The following is an 18,372-nucleotide window of genomic DNA, read 5'->3' as shown; positions in this document are numbered from 1 at the left end:
GCGGTGGGACTTCTGTGGGGTCAACCAGCCGGCAGAAGAGGAGCCGGAGTATATCACGACCCTTCCAAGCCCAGCAAAATACCCGTCCCTGTTAGCAAAAGCTGCTCACATGAACCTAGGGTATTCAGCAAGCAGCTGTACATTATTCATTGGGGAGGATAAGGGCATTCCCTCAAAGTAACAATACCTTAACTTTCCCGAGAAAGAGCTGGATAAAAGTTACTACCAGTTTTACAGTGAGATATGCGTAGTCTCCTTTGTTAAGATTTGTCCCAGATTCTGTGATCTGTAAGACAGATCTTCTGTGGATCCATCAGAAACCATCTACAGCTTTGCGTTTCCCATTACGGCAATACATCAAATTTCAATGCAAAACACAGTCTGCAGAACTGATCACACAATGAAAAAAAAGAAAAAAAGAGAGTCCATCCTCTTAGCAATTCCAGACAAATAAATCCCTCCATAATCACAGCGCCAAAGACATTAAAGCCGTGACGTTTATGACGCCCAGTGGCTTTGAGGGAGTTCCTTCGGTGCCGACCTGCCGCAGGAACCGCCCCACATTTTCAGCCAAGCAGCACAAGTTTGCTGGTGGCGGCACAGCGACAGCCGACACTCGGTGATTTTAAGCGTCAGCAGTAAGGTCGGCAGTGCCGCTGTGCCACACACTGCCCTACGAGGCTGCAGAAGAGCATCGCTGACCTTGCTGAGTTAGAAAATGTTACGCTAGATGCTCAGCAGGCTTTTACGAGCTACATTCGACTGTAACGAGGCCTGTAATCACATGGAAAAAGTAGGAGCAAAATGGAAATCCCACTTGGAAAAAAAACCTCACCAAAATAATTGTAAGCATCCAATTTGTGCCGCGTCCTGTGACATCTCTGGCTTCATCCCAGTCCTGCCTTAAAGGATCAAAGCTGCAAAATTTCATTTGAACCCCCGGAATTGACCTGCACTTTCCTGAGATGCCTGAGCCATAAATACCGGACTTCAAGCAGCAGCTATAAATAAGGTGTCAGCGGGTAGGCACCGAGCTGAACTCAAGACGTGTAATTAGCAAACCCTTCACCAACCGAATAACTAACAGCTAGCCTACAGACGCCGCGCGCATCTCTGCATCGCTCAGCCTTAGCAGGGCTGTTTGGAAATCCCCATCGTATCCGACAAATGGCTTTCCCTATGCGTCCGTTATCCCTCGGCTCTGGGGGTCGGGTTTTGCGAAGGACCAGTACCCACTGGCGGCAGGAGCGTCTATCAGGCTGCAGCTAACTTCAGGGAGGACCACTGTGAATAACTGCCGCGCTCTCCAGCTGGCCCCGAGGCACTTGCATGATGGATCACTTGCGTTCACTCCTAAGCAAATAAGAAACTTATTACTACACAGGCAGAGCTGTAGCACAAGGAGGTACTTAAGAGTTATTTATTTCAGCGCCCAAGATGTATCACCAAATTACAAACACAAACATGTACCCTTCCAAAGGGATTGTGATCTTACTTTGTATCGCCTGCACTGGCAGAAGACTGGGGGCAAGAGGAGGAGGAGGAAAGGGATAAGGAGTGATAACGCACCAGAATTACACACAATTAGGGAGGTTTGTGATTTGTCTCAAGAGCCTCACCCTGTCCCCATCCCCTCCGCTGCCCAACACACAAAACTCACTGGTGCAGCTTTACTGAGCTGTAAATTGAGGCTGGCTGGCCTGAGCAAGGGTGGCAGCTTAAATCAGGCTGGTGACTTTTCCCCTTTTCAGCTTAATCAAACTCAGGGGCTAATCATCTTCCAATGCCCAGCCAAAAGCCACCTTGGACCTACTTTTTTTCCTGCTATATTTTCCCGTTGTATCTTCCAGTTCTCTGTATCAAAACCCACTTTGCCCACTGGCAAATGCAAAACCTCCCCATCTGCCGAACGTGTATTTAGTCAGGGCAGAGCTGTCACCTGGAGATCATCCTCCCGGCACGCAGCTGAGTCAAAGCAGCAGTTTGGGGGGAACTCTTGGATGAGATCAGCAAATCCAGCCGGCAGCTGGAGCCCAGGCGAATGCCTTTCCAAAGATACACCCAGGCTGCCCAGACAGCGGCTGCAGCCCGTAATCCCACAACGGCCTGGAAAAGCTGCACACGGAGGGAGCAAGGAGCACCGCTACTGCCGCATCTTGGCCACTGCTGCTGTCAGAAAGGTATTAAAGCACGAGGAAGAGGCGGTTTTTGCTAGTCTATGACCAACTTCTTTACCTTGATGGGTTGTTACCGATTATGGATAGGGTTTTAAATAAAGCTTCGCCCGGGAAGAGAAAGCCTCCTTTTGTTCCTGCGCCTTTTTCCTCCTACACTTTCCCATGTATAATTCAAACACTAGGAAATAATGGAAGGGGCTAACAGTGATTGATTGTGGCGTGCCATGCAGTTGTGCATGCAAAGCAGGGCTTAGCACGAGCTGAACGCTGCTGCAAGTGGGGAGAGCGCAAGGACAGGCGACACAAAGATGTGTGCGAGAGCGCGAGCCGTCTCCAGAAACAGAGCAGCGCCCTTAGAGCATAAATCCCCGTGCATGTGCAGCTCCTCGACATTATTACAATACGTTCTCGCCTCAGCGATTTTCCTATTGAAATGTTTTCAGAAGAACGCAGAAGTTTAGCTTTTCGTACATGATATGGCAAAAGTAGGAGCAGAGAGACTCAAGATATTCATTTCAATACTGAAATCTGGCAGTTGTGGGTGTAATGAAGGGTTCTGCAAAGGTGCAGCCAGTGATGATTCTGTGCCGCTCCGCCTCGCTACAGCAACGCTGCTTAGGCTTGTCTGGGTAATGATGCAGGAAAATTTACTAAGGATCTCCAAACGGTCTGTCAGGGCTGTAGGCAGAAGAAGCTTTGCTGCCTCCACCACTACTCACAAGACCCTTCAGGCATTTCTCTCTGCATCCACAGCAGGTGACAAACCTCCGCCCAGATGGATGGCTTTCTTCCAGAGGCCTGGAACAGAGATTCTCTTTGCCTACACCGAATTTGCAGCAAGCTGTGCCTTCAAATGCTACCTCTGTCTGGTATCTTTTTAATAAATAATAAAAAAAATGAGATAAATCCAGACTCATGTCTGTCTACTCATGCAACACGTGTGTCTGAAATTGAAGACGAACACCGCGGTCCTGACAGCAACCACGTCAAGTGATGGTGCACATCTACTGAATCTAAAGACAAACTTACACAAAATAAACCTAAAATAGTGGCTTTCATTCTCCAGAACTTACATACTTTTTAAGTCTTTCATCAGGCCAAAGATACAAACAGGGAAGACGGCAATCGGGTGGCGATAACACAGCACCGCTGAAAAACCCCGTTACCAGCACTCTTGCAGCGCCGAGGAGCAACCCCTCCCGAATGCCGGAGACACCAAACCACTCCTCCCCGGGCACCCACCTCAACTGACTCTACCACAAGTTACAGCTGAGCTGAGTAACCACCTAACAATAAGTCTGTGCACTTAAGATGCTTTCCAGACTTAATCGATAAGTACACAGAGACGAAATGGCCCGTTAGTAATAATTAGTATTACAACCATTAAATGGTTTAAAAAATATTTTCTATTACACTTCTGAATCTCAGCACTCTGCAGGGCTGTGTTGATTTCTTCTCTTTCTGTAGGATTTTGGTAATAGTAGAACTTTTTATTATTTTTTTTAATTGCTACAAACGTGCAAACACAAAAGTGAAGAGTGCGTGGCATTTAGGCAGTAAGACTGAAAACTGTTACACATGCTGGAGTGAGAACAGAACGCTTCACGTGATTAACTAAAAAAATCCCCAACTTACTGACAGAGCCCTGAGGGTCACCATGGCACCTACACTGCACAGAGCTTCCACCAAATACACATATTGATTTTTTTATCATATATGTAAATATATTTACCAAATACCCCGAACCAGCTATTGTTCACGTTGACATTGGTTCTGAAAAATCGACAGCTAGCTGACAAATTTAAATAGCTAAATACCTACTTCACAAATTGATGATGAAATGCAGAATATTTCACAGGCAAGCAGGCACCTGTCAAAGCACTATTTCTGCTCTAAGCTTCTGCTAAAAGTTATAATTATATGAATAATAAAAATTTATTTTAATGCAGCAAAAGAATACAACACGCTCAGGCTGGCTTAAATACCTGTCTGCTGTTTACAAACATTGACAATAATCTACAAAGCTGGAAGCCCACCAGGTGGGACATTAGAGTCGCATGGTTTGCGTTGAAGCTACACCCTGAAATGTAATTTAAATGGTTTTATGTGCACACCTACAGAGCCCCTCAGGCTGGCGTTCAGCTCCCAGCTAGAGCTCACTACCTGGATTTCACCTGTGAGCAAAAGCTAATTCACAGCCAATGGAAAAGAGCAGGCACGTTTAGGATATGACTCTTCACATCCTAAAGTAGATGCTTAAAATAAACCAATAAATCACATCAGAAGTGCCATTTTCTTTCCAACGACTGCTGAAGAGCTCTAGAAAAGTCGTCAAGAACTGGATGTCTATAACATAGATACACAATCACAGAATGGTTGGGGTTGGCAGGGCCCTCTGTGGGTCACCCAGCCCAACCCCCTGCCCAAGCAGGGTCACCCAGAGCAGGCTGCACAGCACCGCGTCCAGGCGGGGCTGGAATATCTCCAGAGAAGGAGACTCCACAGCCTCCCTGGGCAGCCTGGGCCAGGGCTCCGTCACCCTCAGAGGGAAGAAGTTCTTCCTCGTGTTCAGCTGGAGCTTCCTCTGCTTCAGTTTGTGCCCATTGCCCCTTGTCCTGTCCGCTGGGCACCACTGAAAAGAGTCTGGCCCCGTCCTCCTGACACCCACCCTGCAGATATTTGTAAGCATATATTAAATAAATAAATAAAAAAAATATATTAAATATAAATATATACAATATATAGTGTATAGTATATATTATATATTTTACATATTTATATACATTATATATTTTTATATAAAAATATATATCAAATATAAATATATATATTTGTAAGCATATATTAAATACATATATAATATATATACTGAAAGGTGAAAGAGACCAACTCTGTCCTTGGTGACTGCCCTGTGATTTCTGCTGTAGGTGCTGGTCCTCTGCAGAGAGACAGAGCCCTGGCTCACAGTGACCAAGCTTAACACGCAGCTTTAATGTGTAAAGCAAATTAAATATGCCAAAGAAAGTGCTGGGTGTAAGGCAGAGATCAAATAAATTCAGAAATCATCTGGCTATAAAGAGTAAAAGTTCCTGCTGTATTATCTGGAAAAAGCACAATGCTGAGTTCTCACTGCAGCAACCGCAGACCCAGAGAAGGGAAGTTGTTTTAGATCATGTTCTTGAGATCAAATACCTAAAAATTGTTTAAAACCTGACCCTGAGCTGGAGAGAAAGCCACCGCCCGCGGTGGCCTGCAGGCCACTCTGGTTTCCTCCTCGTCAGCAGGAAGCCTCCGGCACAGCAATAACCGCTGCCCTGATGCATTGGAGCCCCGGGAGTCCCACGTCTGCTGCGTCCACGTGTTCGCAAATAAACGGACCGCGTTGCTACGCCCCTGCCAAGGGGGGCTCAGCCCAGCACACAGAGACCCTACCCAGCAACATCCCTTCAGATACATGAAACACATCATCCACTGTTTTGCCTGCATACTCTTTTTCTTCCAAAAAAGAGGTCATTTCTGTCTCTTCTCCTCCTCGCAGCCTCTTTACAGCTCTCCTGGTTTTGTTTTTGCATATTCTGTGCAACCCACTGCCTTCGTAACTGTTGTTTTTATCATGTTTAGGGCATGTCTTTCCTTCCTGCCATTTCAATCCCTCCTAAAAACTTACAGAAAGCTTTCCAGCCATGTTTTTAGGCTCAGGTCATTTCACATTTGGCGGTGTTACGTGTTCTCGCCGGACCATTATCGCCGTACAGGCGTGAGATTGCAGATGTCTGCTCTTCCCAGTGCTGTCAGCAGAGCACGCCCATGCCCTGCCTCACTGGTAATGGCTGCAGCCGAGCCTGGAAGAGAAATATTCCCAAGGCTCCTTGTCAGGACAAGGATTTAAACACCTGAGGAGTTGCCGCTACTGAAGCTGCGTTCCCGTGTTTCCCCAGAGACCGAGCCCTCTGTGAACAGGACCAGTCAAGCACACAACCAAAAGCATGGTGCAAGCATGAGCGTGCATTGTCAGACAATACTTGGTTTATTATTTTAAAGAAGGTGGACATAACAAACCCAACAGGTCTCTTTCTGCATTTTTAATGGATTATTGCTGTGCACCAGCCACCTTGAGGCAAACATCACAGCAAAGATAACTTACTTTATCGTCACTGCGCCGTAGCATAATGATGACTTTACCTGGTAAAGCTCTTCGCAGTGGGAAAAAAGATTTTCTCCAGCAAGGTATTAATTAACCTAAATCATATGATATATTTCTAGTGCAATTTTGCTGCTTGAATTTTCTCATTTTCTCCTTGTAGTCATTTTTTCTGAGGGAAAACACATGCCTGTGCTGCCCAAAAGTGAGCACTGTAATTGAAAAAGGAGCAGCATCGGCCCCTCGATGATTAAAGTTCACCTTTTCCCGGAGTGACCACACTAGCATGGACGCTTTCATGAAGCACATGGATTTGCCAGCCTCTTGGGCTTAAGTTTAATCTTGGATGTTTTTGCTTTTCTATACTTTTTCCAGAAACAGGAAATGGTCATGGGACTGGATCTATGCTGGGTTGCAGTCCTGCAGCTGGAATGAAGGTCTGAGCCTTGGATTTATGTTTGGAGACGGTTTTCACAGCTGCAGCTACAAGAGAAACCAGACCCAGTCTTCTGTGAAGCACAGAAACACAGGCTGAATACGAGGAGTTGATTTAATTCCTTATCCAACCATTATACACTAAACCGTGCCGGGAGTGAGGAGTGGAGGATGATGCATCACCTGCTTTGAAGGACCGTGTGATGCCCAGGGAGAGCACAGCGCCTGGGCACGGTCGGGGAGGGCAGAGAACAAACCGCATTTCATCCCGAGACAGACTGCAACATGTTGCAGGGCTAACAGCCGCATTTTATCTCAGCAGAAAATAAATTTTGTTGCTAAAATTGGAGTATTCAGGCAATTTGGGCCATGGACCGCTGGCATAAAGTCTTGCTTGAAGAAACACTACGGTACTGACAGCAAGTGTCTCAAGTAATGGTGCACATCAGCCGTATCTTGGGGTTCTCAGATGAATTCTAACGCAAACGGCACCCGCAGGGAGAGGTGCAGGGCCCGGCCAGGCGTGAGCTTGTGGTCCCCCCGGGGAGGACGCGTGGAGGAGCAGCCACCTGCTCTCCTTGCGGGGGGCTCCGGGAAACATGGGGCACCCCGGCAAATGCTAGCTAAGAAAACATGTTTTGAGCTGATATCTGGCTCTGGATACAGCACCTAAATATCAATATCTTTCATGACTGCTTCACAGCAGGGAAAAATGAAATTCATCTTTTTTGTTGCACAGTAATGAAACTCAATTTCTACAGGACTCTGGGGGAGAGGGGCCACCCATTAAAGAAAAACCTCTTGACTACAGTACAAAACCACCACCAGAATCTCCTAGCAGGCTTTAGCTGCCTGGCACACCCGAGTTCAACGCCAAAGCGCCTTTAAATATCCTAAACTTGTACAGAGTAGTCGCTGACCACTCCGGATGTTTAGAGATGCTATAAATCAAAGGAATTGGATTAACATCCAATAAAGAAGGCTTCAGCAGGGAAAATATTCTTGCACAAAATTAACCCAGCCTTAGCTGGTCAAGAATGCCACTTTTTAAACTACAGGATTTGAAGATTAGGAGAGGATTTGTACCCATCTGTCACTTTTGGCCTGCTTTCACTTTATAAAGCTTCCTTCGTCAAACTTCACTGAAAATCTTGTCAACATTTGACTATTTTTAGATGAACTCATTTTATTTGGTAGCTCTGATATATTGATTTCCTAACGGGAACGGTTTGCAAAAAGAGGCATTAGGATATCGAGGCCATCAAAGCTGCACGTTATTAATATTGCACGCTGCTAGCAAGGCCAAATTAACATGCAAAATTACCAGAAGCCCAAGCCATTGTAGTGCAGTTCTGTTTTATTCTGGAAAACGGATGCAGCTGAATTCTACCCACTTTGGGAGACATCCCTGGGGCAAGTGAGCTGGGGGTGAGCAGTCTACTCCCATCCAGGAGGGATGGGAAAGGTTCCCTGGATGCAAAAGCTCTGCTCGCTTGCTGTGGAAGCGCTACTCTGCATGCAGCGCCCTGCTACAGTCGGCTGCTGACCCCTCGTATCACCTACCTCACACATTTCACTTCCTAGTTTCCCTGGCTGACATGTAGCAAAACTCCAGCTGCGCATCATTACAGAAATTAATGTAACATCATTACAGAAATTAAACCCTTGACAGTGCTCTCTGGGATGGGTTCTGTTGATGCCTCATGTAGTCTCCCACCAGACAAAGTTGCATTTTCCCCTTCCACCACGATTCGTTTTACTTTTACCATTTTGACTTCTAAAGATTGCTTTCTTCATTTTATATGTCCCACCAGCAGCTTGATCTTCTCATTAGATTGACTTTGGTATGGAAAAACACTAATAAAAGACAAATGTCACCAACGCAACTGCAGGAGCGCTGAATAGCTGGAGCGCTCAGGATCACAAACAGCTGCTGCAATTATATTTAACTGCCCATTTTCTGTGCTTTGCTCACAATCAGATCTTACTTCGAGAGCAGGTAGCAGCATTTCTGCTTTTGTAGTAAACAAGTGACATGATTAGAATGACGAACGGGCTCCATCTCCGTGGTCTGATCTCTAGAGGTGTCTCTACCTGATTGCGAAGCTGAAATTCTGGCTTTTTATTTACAGCCAGTTGGGCTCACTCTCTGTTCTGAATGTGTGTATGTGGCTGGGACTTTTCTAAACTAGTTATTTATGTAGCTTCTCATTTCCACATGATCATTTTATTGCATGATATAAATCCCCAAATGCGTGTTTCAGGCAGTTATAATCTTTATCTCCTCTGTACAAACACGCAGTTTTCCATCAAGGAAAATGCTTTCTTTTTCTTCTGACAGGAGTCAGCAATGTCTTCCTCTGTGTTTTCTCCTTCCTAACAAATTTCTAGCAATCAAAGTGACTGGAGAGATGAAGTGACCAAACCAGGGAAAAAGATTTACATGATTCACTGGGCTGGTAAATTCTGCGTTAAAAAAGATAAACAGAAGCAACAGAAAGCAACAACTTTCAAAGCTTATTCTTTATGCATCATTAAAACCAGGCCATATGTGACTAAATAAACATCCTGCACCCTCATTTTAACTCTGCTGTCCATCGAGAACTCGAATGACTCAGAGGTCCTTAAGGACGTGACATGTGTACTCTGCAAATGGCACCGTACGGGGCTCCAGAGCGTTCGAGATCAAAGAAGTTTAAGAGAATCCGGCTTGTTTATTGGGTGAACATGTGAATATAATTGATAAAGTAATAGAGCATTGTAATTACTTGAAGTTACTAAAGCTCACAGCCCTGTAAGTACCCAGAACACGCAGTCGGCAAATGGCATTTTAAGTTGCTCAGGCGCCTGCGAGATCAAAGTAGCTTAAGAGAATCATACTGCTAGTGAGTGGGAGTCTGAGTAGGAGTCTGAACGAAGTTGATTAAGTAGTCTGAGCATTTTCAGTGCTTCAGGGCACTGCAGCGTGAGTACAAAGTAATAGGATGAAACAACACCGGCTTGTCAGTGCTTGGTTTTCCAGAGGTGGTCGAGTGACAAGTCATTTAGGGCTACAAGGATGGTGAGGGGACTGGAGCATCTCTCCTACGAGGAGAGGCTGAGGGAGCTGGGCTTGTTCAGCCTGGAGAAGAGAAGGCTGAGAGGGGACCTTAGAAATGCCTCTAAATATCTGCAGGGTGGGTGTCAGGAGGACGGGGCCAGACTCTTTCCAGTGGTGCCCAGCGACAGGACAAGGGGCAACAGGCACAAACTGAAGCAGAGGAAGCTCCAGCTGAACATGAGGAAGAACTTCTTCCCTCTGAGGGTGACGGAGCCCTGGCCCAGGCTGCCCAGGGAGGCTGTGGAGTCTCCTTCTCTGGAGATATTCCAGCCCCGCCTGGACGCGGTGCTGTGCAGCCTGCTCTGGGTGACCCTGCTTCGGCAGGGGGTTGGGCTGGGTGACCCACAGAGGGCCCTGCCAACCCCCAACATTCTGTGATTGTGTGATTCTGTGAAACCGTGATTTCAGCAGGGTGCCACCTAACCAAACTAGAGCATGATCCACTCAGGCTGGTGTCTGGCAAACATGATCTAAACAGGATGAAAAACCCAGTTATGAGTTCGAGGCTTCTGCCTAACATAGCTGGAAGAAAAACTTGGAGCTGAGCTCAGCACAGTTCCCCAAGGGCACCGTGATGCCAGGTACGGTCAGGGAAGTAACAGAACAAGAAAGTGCCGCCAGGGATTAAGAAAAAACCCCCAAATGGAGACATACTAAGTATAAACTCTCTTTTTGTACTACAAGGCTGCCCGAGGCTGGTTGGTAGGGCCGCAGAGGAAAGGAGATGGTGTGTTGCAGCTCTCAGTCACGAGTGGTTAAAGGGAACTGGAGAAACAGAGAGCAGTGCCTTTGCTGCTGCTCGTCGGGGGAGCGCGGTGAGCCAGGCATCTGCACACCCCGGCTGGAAAACACGGACCTCCGTACGCACTGCCGGCCCGTCGCTGCCACCAGTACTAATTCAGCAGTAAAATAACGAACTGTTCTTTTTGTTTGATTCTTTCTTTACAAGGTTGCATAGATAATTTCAATTTATATAAACACCGAGAAACTTGGTAAGGTTGAGGGCACATAGCAGATATTGGTGGCTATGAATAAAACCTGAGAGAGCTGGGGTTGTTCAGCCTGGAGAAGAGAAAGCTGCAGGGAGACCTTCTTGTGGCCTTCCAGTACTCAAAGGGGGCTGATAAGAAAGATGGGGACAGGCTTTTTAGCAGGGCCTGTTGCGATAGGACAAGGGGTGATGGTTTTAAACCAAAAGAGGATAAAGTTAGACTGGATATAAGGAAGAAATGTTTTACAGTGAGGGTGGTGAAACCCTGGCACAGGTTGCCCAGAGCGGTGGGAGATGCCCCAGCCCTGGGAACATTCAAGGGCAGGCTGGACGGGGCTGTGAGCAACCTGATCCAGGTGAAGATGTCCCTGATCACGGTGGGGGGTTGGACTGGATGGCCTTTGAAGGGCCCTTCCAACCCAAAGCATTCTGTGATTCTATGATTCTACTTTGGAAGATCAGCAACTATTACTGTTTCTCTTTGTTTCTCTGTAACTATAAAGAAGATCACGTATCAGGACAACTCAGTGAAGGATCCAAAAGCTGGAAGACATTTCTAACTACTTTAAAACAGAATGCTAGTAAAAAGTATTAACTATAACTAAGAAAACCTCCAAATCATTCAGACGTAAATATAAAAACTGAAAACCCCTATAACTGCACTGTTAACATGCCTCCAACACTATACAAATTATTTGGTATTGGCTATCCACATGCATCACATCACATTTAAAAATCAGATTCTGTGACTATCCAGTACACTCTTAGCTAAGTGAGACCCAAAAATAAGTGATCAGTGAAGGAGAAACCAGCAGAAGCCAGGTCGCACCACTTGCAGAGACAATAAAGAGGCACGGCTAGATCAATCAACATCAGTGCATTACAGAGGACAAAGCGCCGTTAGAAAAACAACTGTCCATTTAGCTAGTTAGTATTCAATCACTGAAGTGGAAAATTTTCCATCTCAACTTGATTTTCGGAGAAAGAAGTGTTTCACTGAGTCACCTCATATCTTTGAGGACAAAGTTCAATTTGCCAGCACAAACCCTAGTATTCGGAAGAAAGACTGAAAATAAGGAAAATTTTTTTTCAGTAAAATGTAACTTTGAAAGAAACACAAATATACCTGCTTCATCATAGGATACAGTCAATTTTTCCAGCATTTCTCGATCAATTGATAAAATCTGCTGTTCCAGGATGGTTTGGTAAGACAGCACGCTGTTCTCCTTGTCCTTCTCATAGTCTTGAAGATGTTGTTTTAGGACTTCAGGCAGCCGGGACTTCACATATTCTGCTGCTGACTGTGTAGAAAAGAGGCAAAGGTCTAATTAATACATTTTCTTTTGAAAAGCTTTATGCGTATCTATAATTTTTTTTTTAATTTAAAGCATTCTCAAACGTAACCCCTCACAATAAAACACTCTTAATGCTACTAACTCCATGGTGCAAAATCCACAGGTTGTTTCTCTGCCAAAATGACCCCTACCCACCCAAAACTTGCAGGGAGCTGGGGATATAACGGACCAAACTCCCCGAGCCGAGGCATAACCCACTTCTGAGCAGGGAGTTTATGGCAGTCCAGGAAGCGTTACCCACGCTGGACCAGAAGCATACCACAATAGCTCAACTTCTCCATCGTTAACATATTTTGAAAATATACCTATGAAATATAATGTCTTTATTCTAAATTTTGAAGTAGAAAGTGACAGAGTGGAATCACTTCCCCTGCTGTCCATACACACTCGGACAGGGAGATAGAAGTGAATCATTAACAGCATTAAAAAATGACATATATACACGCAACCACACACAGAAAATTCTATTTAATTTTTTTTCTTTGACTTCTCCAGGCCATAAGCAAACAGAAATTAACACAAGGTGGCATGGTTGTACGGATGCGATGGAGCCTTGTGCGAAAATGTAAATGGCAGTAAATAATAAGAGTATCTGCCCCTGGAGAGGCGTCGGCCCCCCCCGGGACCCCTGCCACCACTGGAAGGGCTCTCTCCCTCGGGGCTTGGGCTCGGACACCTCGGTAGGATCCAAACATGAACAAGCTTTCTGGTGCTTAAGCATCAGCATCCCTCTCCTGTGAGTACCACACTCCCACTAGAAGAGCGAATAGAAAGTCCCTCTTTCTGGCACAGGTTTGGGGTCTTTTTTTGCTTTCCATCTCTGATATAAACATAACTGGAAAAGGAAGATGCAGCAATGGCTGCTGCCCAGTGCTCCAGCTTTCCTGCCAACCTCAAGACAAAAAATGAAAAATAAATGATAGCAAGGTTAAATTATTTCAGGTCTGGAACTGACCAGAAGTTACTTTTACTCAGCAACAGGCTCCTCCTGGGTTTATATTTAGTTTTCCAAAGTCAACTGCCGATTAAGTTGCAACCTTAAAATATCCCTGAAGTGTTGTTCAATTTTTCTGCAAGCTAAGCCATGTGAGACGAACGGAATTATTCTAGGAAAACTAAAGGAACACTCCACAGGAGTACAGCATATCTAATGTTACACTTCAATAGTGGTTTTCTTCCAAGGGAAGGCCAAAAGATAAACTGTATACCTATTATTTTAGTCCAAGTTCAGGCGTTTGCGTTTAATGTTTCCTTTGAGAAGAGGTTTTACTCTGTTGGGGGTGTAGGGGGGTATTTTTGTGCTCTCCCTCACACAGCAATTCTAAAGAGCAGAGAACAAAGGAAGAATTTATACTTACTCATTTTCTGAAATGCATCTTGTGCCAGCCAAGAGAACATTTGTATACTACTGGCTGTCAACACGTAAGGAAAAATACCCATCCTGTCCCAAAGATCTTGCAGCCCAAGTGAAAGTCAAGAGACAGATCATAGAATCATAGAACCACAGAAAGTTTTGGGTTGCAAGGGACCCCTAGAGGTCATCCAGTCCAACCCCCCGCAGCGAGCAGGGACACCGGTAACTAGATCAGGTTGCTCAGAGCCCAAGCAGATGGGAAGACCACCGGGACCATCGTCCGGGACAGCCATCGTGAGCCAGTGCAGCCCCACCACCAAGCTCTTCCACAGGCGTCGAGGCCGAGGATTACACCGATTTCAAGTGTGATCCCACGGGTGGGGTGTTTTCCCCCTTAGTGAGAAGCAAAACCCAACACTCTTGCTTAGTCCACTGCCTTTCACATTATGTCTAAACGTCGTTAAAGATTTAAACCACAAAGCAGCGATGGAACCGACACAAACTCCTCTCCTTTTCTAGCAAGAAAGGTGATCAGCCACATCTGAGTAATTACATCCCTAGCTGCACTGCGGTGATGAGACAGACAGTACTATATTCAGTACAAAAGTAATTTTATCTCAGTTTTTAAAAAGTCACTTCCAGTACCCGGAATATTAAAAACGAAAAAGCGTGAGGGTGCGAGTGCATGTGTTTACGCACGTGCTTGGTATTACAGAAACCAAGAGGCTACCGGGTGAACAAAAATTAAAAAAAAAAAAAGCAAATTAAAAATAAAGACTTCCACCATTTCCACGCTCTTCCATCTTACCTCAATACCCACTGCACAGACGACAGTATTCAGCTTCTGAGGAGATCAGAAACCCCCCCTGCACCCCTGACAGATTTTGGGGCAGACGGCAGCCCAGAGACCCGTGCTCCGGGATGCTGCTCACAGACGTCCCGCCGGCAGAGCACCCCACCGTGACGGCCAGCCTGCCGGCAGCTCGGCCGCTCCTCCTCCAGCCGGTGCTGAGGTCTCCCCCTGCCCTCATGAAATCGATTTTCATTAATATATGTATTTGTGTTACAGGCAGAAGTTAGGGGGAAATACCCATTTCACTACTTTGAGGCTTCAAAATAGCTTTACCCTCTTTTCCTCTGCACGGTTTCTCCTGCTCCTGCAGGAAGCAGTTACAAACCCAGCTGCTCCCAGCAAATGCCCGATCTCAGCCATTAGCTATAGCTACACCTAACTGTACAATATCTGCTGGTCCATCTTCCTCACCACCGCCCCTACGAGAAAGCACTGTGGGGCCGCAGGCACAGAATGCACAGAAAACAGTGGTCCTGCTCATGCAGGCACCCTCCCTCAGATCCCCGCTTCAAAACGACGATATTGCTCAGCTGTTACTTCTCTCAGTCACAATAACCTCCTACTTTCTGGCACTAATCACAGAATGCCAGCATGGCAGGGGTTGGAAGGGACCTATGTGGGTCACCCAGCCAAACCCCCTGCCCAAGCAGGGTCACCCAGAGCAGGCTGCACAGCACCGCGTCCAGGCGGGGCTGGAATATCTCCAGAGAAGGAGACTCCACAGCCTTCCTGGGCAGCCTGGGCCAGGGCTCCATCACCCTCAGAGGGAAGAAGTTCTTCCTCGTGTTCAGCTGGAACTTCCTGTGCTTCAGTTTGTGCCCATTGCCCCTTGTCCTGTCACTGGGCACCACTGGAAAGAGTCTGGCCCCGTCCTCCTGACCCCCACCCTGCAGATATTTAGAGGCATTTCTAAGGTCCCCTCTCAGTCTTCTCTTCTCCAGGCTGAACAAGCCCAGCTCCCTCAGCCTCTCCTCGTAGGAGAGATGCTCCAGGCCCCTCACCATCCTTGTATCCACTTCTTTTATAAAACTGAAGCTGCAGCATCCCCCGTGAATCTGTTTTCAGTGTGAAGCGACCTTCTCCAAATTAAATAAAGGATTGACTTTAATGCCTTTAATGCATCCACCAGATGCCAAACAACCAAGAAGGTAAACGGTTTGGGTTTTTTAACCAGGAACTGGAACAATCAACCACAGCACAAGATGTAACGAAGTACTGCAACTACTCAGATACGTTATAGGACACGCATTTGTCCAGCGTCCTTGGAGTGCGTTGGTGATGACAGGAGCAAAGACCATGGTTTGGGTGCAGGATGCTCCAGCACTGAGAAGTCCCATAGGATAAGGAAGGCAAAGACGACTTGCATGAAGGTGATGATTAAACAACAGTTCATGGCTCTTCAGGAGGGAAACAGGAAACAACATAATAAAGAGAAAGGATTTTAAAGCAAGGACACTTCAAGATCTCTGAGGCTTGCCAGTACAAGGACCAACAGATGCAGGTGAAAGGAGAAAAGAAGGTACGGGGAGCAAACGCTTCCTTAGCGAAATGATGCAAGTGAAAAATATCCCAATGCAGAAAAATCCTGGAAATGAACCCGGCTAAGCCATAAGCTGCTCAGCGATCTCAAACTCAAGGACACATATACACAGTCAGAATGCCATGTGAGTATAAAAGAATAACAAACACCGAGAAACGAATGAAGGCTAAAGTAAAAAAATGTCTTACAGCTCGCAAAGGTAGCAAGAAAAAGTTCTACAAGTCCATTTGTAATAAGAAAAAAAAACAGGAAAAATGTTGCTCTACTGCTCAGCAGAGTAGAAAAGCTATTGACAGATGATGCCATAAAAGCTGAAGTATTTAATGTCTTTTTTTGCTACAGTACTCGCTATCTTTACCTTGCTGCATTCAACTGGCAGCTAATATCAGAGGCAAATCTTCAGAGAGAACAGGGAAAGAACGTGTTGGAAAGTGCTAATAAAGATTAGATCTCTTCCAGCTGGCTGGGCCAGCTGAAATTCATTCAGGTGTACATGGTAATGGGCTGAGACAATCTCTTTAATGACCTCTGTCTTTGAAAATTCACGGAGGATGGCGAGACACTGTTCGGAGAGGGCAAATGTCGGGGCTACTTTTAAAATAGCATAAAGAGAGAGGAACCAAACTACCAACTAGGCAGTTTAACTCTGATGCCTAGAAAAGGGATAAAAAAAACAGATGACTTCTACCCACACGAAAGCACCACGATTTGCGAGGCGCAGAGAGCAAAGTGGCTCTCTCCGGGTGTCAGGAGAGCTGCTCATTCAGCTCCTATCAACGCAGTCTCGGGAGCAAACGCTCCCTTGCTCACCCCAGCAAACAAGCCTGTGCTTAAAAGCCTCAGTACCACTGATCACATCATCAGCACGGACAAATGTTTCATGCTCTTCTCTTAAGCCTTAGGGGATCCCAGAGAAATTGCCTTCCATGTAAATTAGGATGCTGAATCCCATGCAGATTATCTCTCTCTGCAGATTATCTCTCCTACGAGGAGAGGCTGAGGGAGCTGGGCTTGTTCAGCCTGGAGAAGAGAAGGCTGAGAGGGGACCTTAGAAATGCCTCTAAATATCTGCAGGGTGGGTGTCAGGAGGACGGGGCCAGACTCTTTGCAGTGGAGCCCAGCGACAGGACAAGGGGCAATGGGCACAAACTGAAGCACAGGAAGTTCCAGCTGAACACGAGGAAGAACTTCTTCCCTCTGAGGGTGACGGAGCCCTGGCCCAGGCTGCCCAGGGAGGCTGTGGAGTCTCCTTCTCTGGAGATACTCCAGCCCCGCCTGGACGCGGTGCTGTGCAGCCTGCTCTGGGTGACCCTGCTTGGGCAGGGGGTTGGGCTGGGTGACCCACAGAGGGCCCTGCCAAACCCCAACATTCTGTGGTTCTGTGATTCTGTAGTCTTCCAGGATTAAGATGCATCTCCAGAGTCCCTTTGGACCCGCCACATGTGTTTGGGGCTCCCGGGAAGCCGAACAGGGGCTGGAAGCCTGTCATTGCCACCATCCCACCTTCATTCCCTCCCATCCCACCTCAGGGAAAAGACTTCAACTAGAGGTGCTATTGGAAACAGATATTCCACATTTTAGACTAGTGCTCCTTAGCAAAAGTGCTTTTATATACAGGTTTCTGGGCTCACATCTTTTAAAAAAAACAAGCAAACCACAGGATTCATTATTCCAAGAACAGTGCACTTAACTTCTTAGATCTCTCCCGGTAGCATGGTAAAAACCAGAGCATAATAAGGTCGTGGACAAGAAAAGTATTCCAGAGAGTCTGCTAGTGATTTTTGTAGTAATGCTATAAAGGTTTCCTGTTTATTGCAGAAAAGTACAGTACAAAAAAATATATATTTACATATCCATATAAAACCGCAGCTTGCCAGGTGAAAGAAAACACCTCTCAAATTAAATAAAAGACCTGAAAGCCGATCTCCCCCTGACCACCTTCATTCTCGTACAGAGATGTCCCTGCTTGCCGGGGCGAAGCAGGACAACACGACGAGCACGCTCCCCCTGCCCAGCCACCCCGTTTCCAAACGCGGTGCAGCGTACGGAGCATTTGTTTCCATTTTACTGTGCTCACAGCTGTAAAACTTCAAGAGTCATTCTTTAGCACCCTGATGCTCTGTCGGGTGCTTACCGTAGGAAGGAAATGGTTAAGGAATATTCTTTGGGTTCCTGCCTCCCCGAGAGCTAAACTTGCTGCAGACAAACCACCTCCTCAACCTATTGACACTGCCATGCAGGAAAGACCGGCGGTGATTTTGCCCAGAGGGACAACCGTGTCCTGGGCTGCATCAGGAGAAGCGTGGCTAGCAGGTCGAGAGAGGTGATTCTGCCCCTCTACTCTGCTCTGGTGAGACCTCACCTGGAGTACTGCGTCCAGCTCTGGAGCCCTCAGCACAAGAAGGACATGGAACTGTTGGAGCGGG

At 46.5% G+C, this 18,372-nt stretch overlaps 1 protein-coding gene across 1 annotated transcript in view; it reads right to left on the bottom strand.

Annotated features, from left to right (window-relative positions):
• The window catches only part of PPM1L (protein phosphatase, Mg2+/Mn2+ dependent 1L), a 108,664-nt gene that overhangs the window by 23,268 nt on the left and 67,024 nt on the right, over positions 1-18,372 (bottom strand). The window contains exon 2 of the mRNA XM_075418381.1: positions 11,971-12,145. Within this exon, the coding sequence (XP_075274496.1) occupies positions 11,971-12,145 (175 nt within the window). The remainder of the gene's footprint in view (positions 1-11,970; positions 12,146-18,372) is intronic.

Source organism: Opisthocomus hoazin, chromosome 4, assembly GCF_030867145.1.
Source record: "Opisthocomus hoazin isolate bOpiHoa1 chromosome 4, bOpiHoa1.hap1, whole genome shotgun sequence".
NCBI lineage: Eukaryota > Metazoa > Chordata > Aves > Opisthocomiformes > Opisthocomidae > Opisthocomus > Opisthocomus hoazin.
The sequence above is the reverse complement of the archived record's forward strand: the minus strand, read 5'-3'. Positions and strand labels throughout refer to the sequence as shown.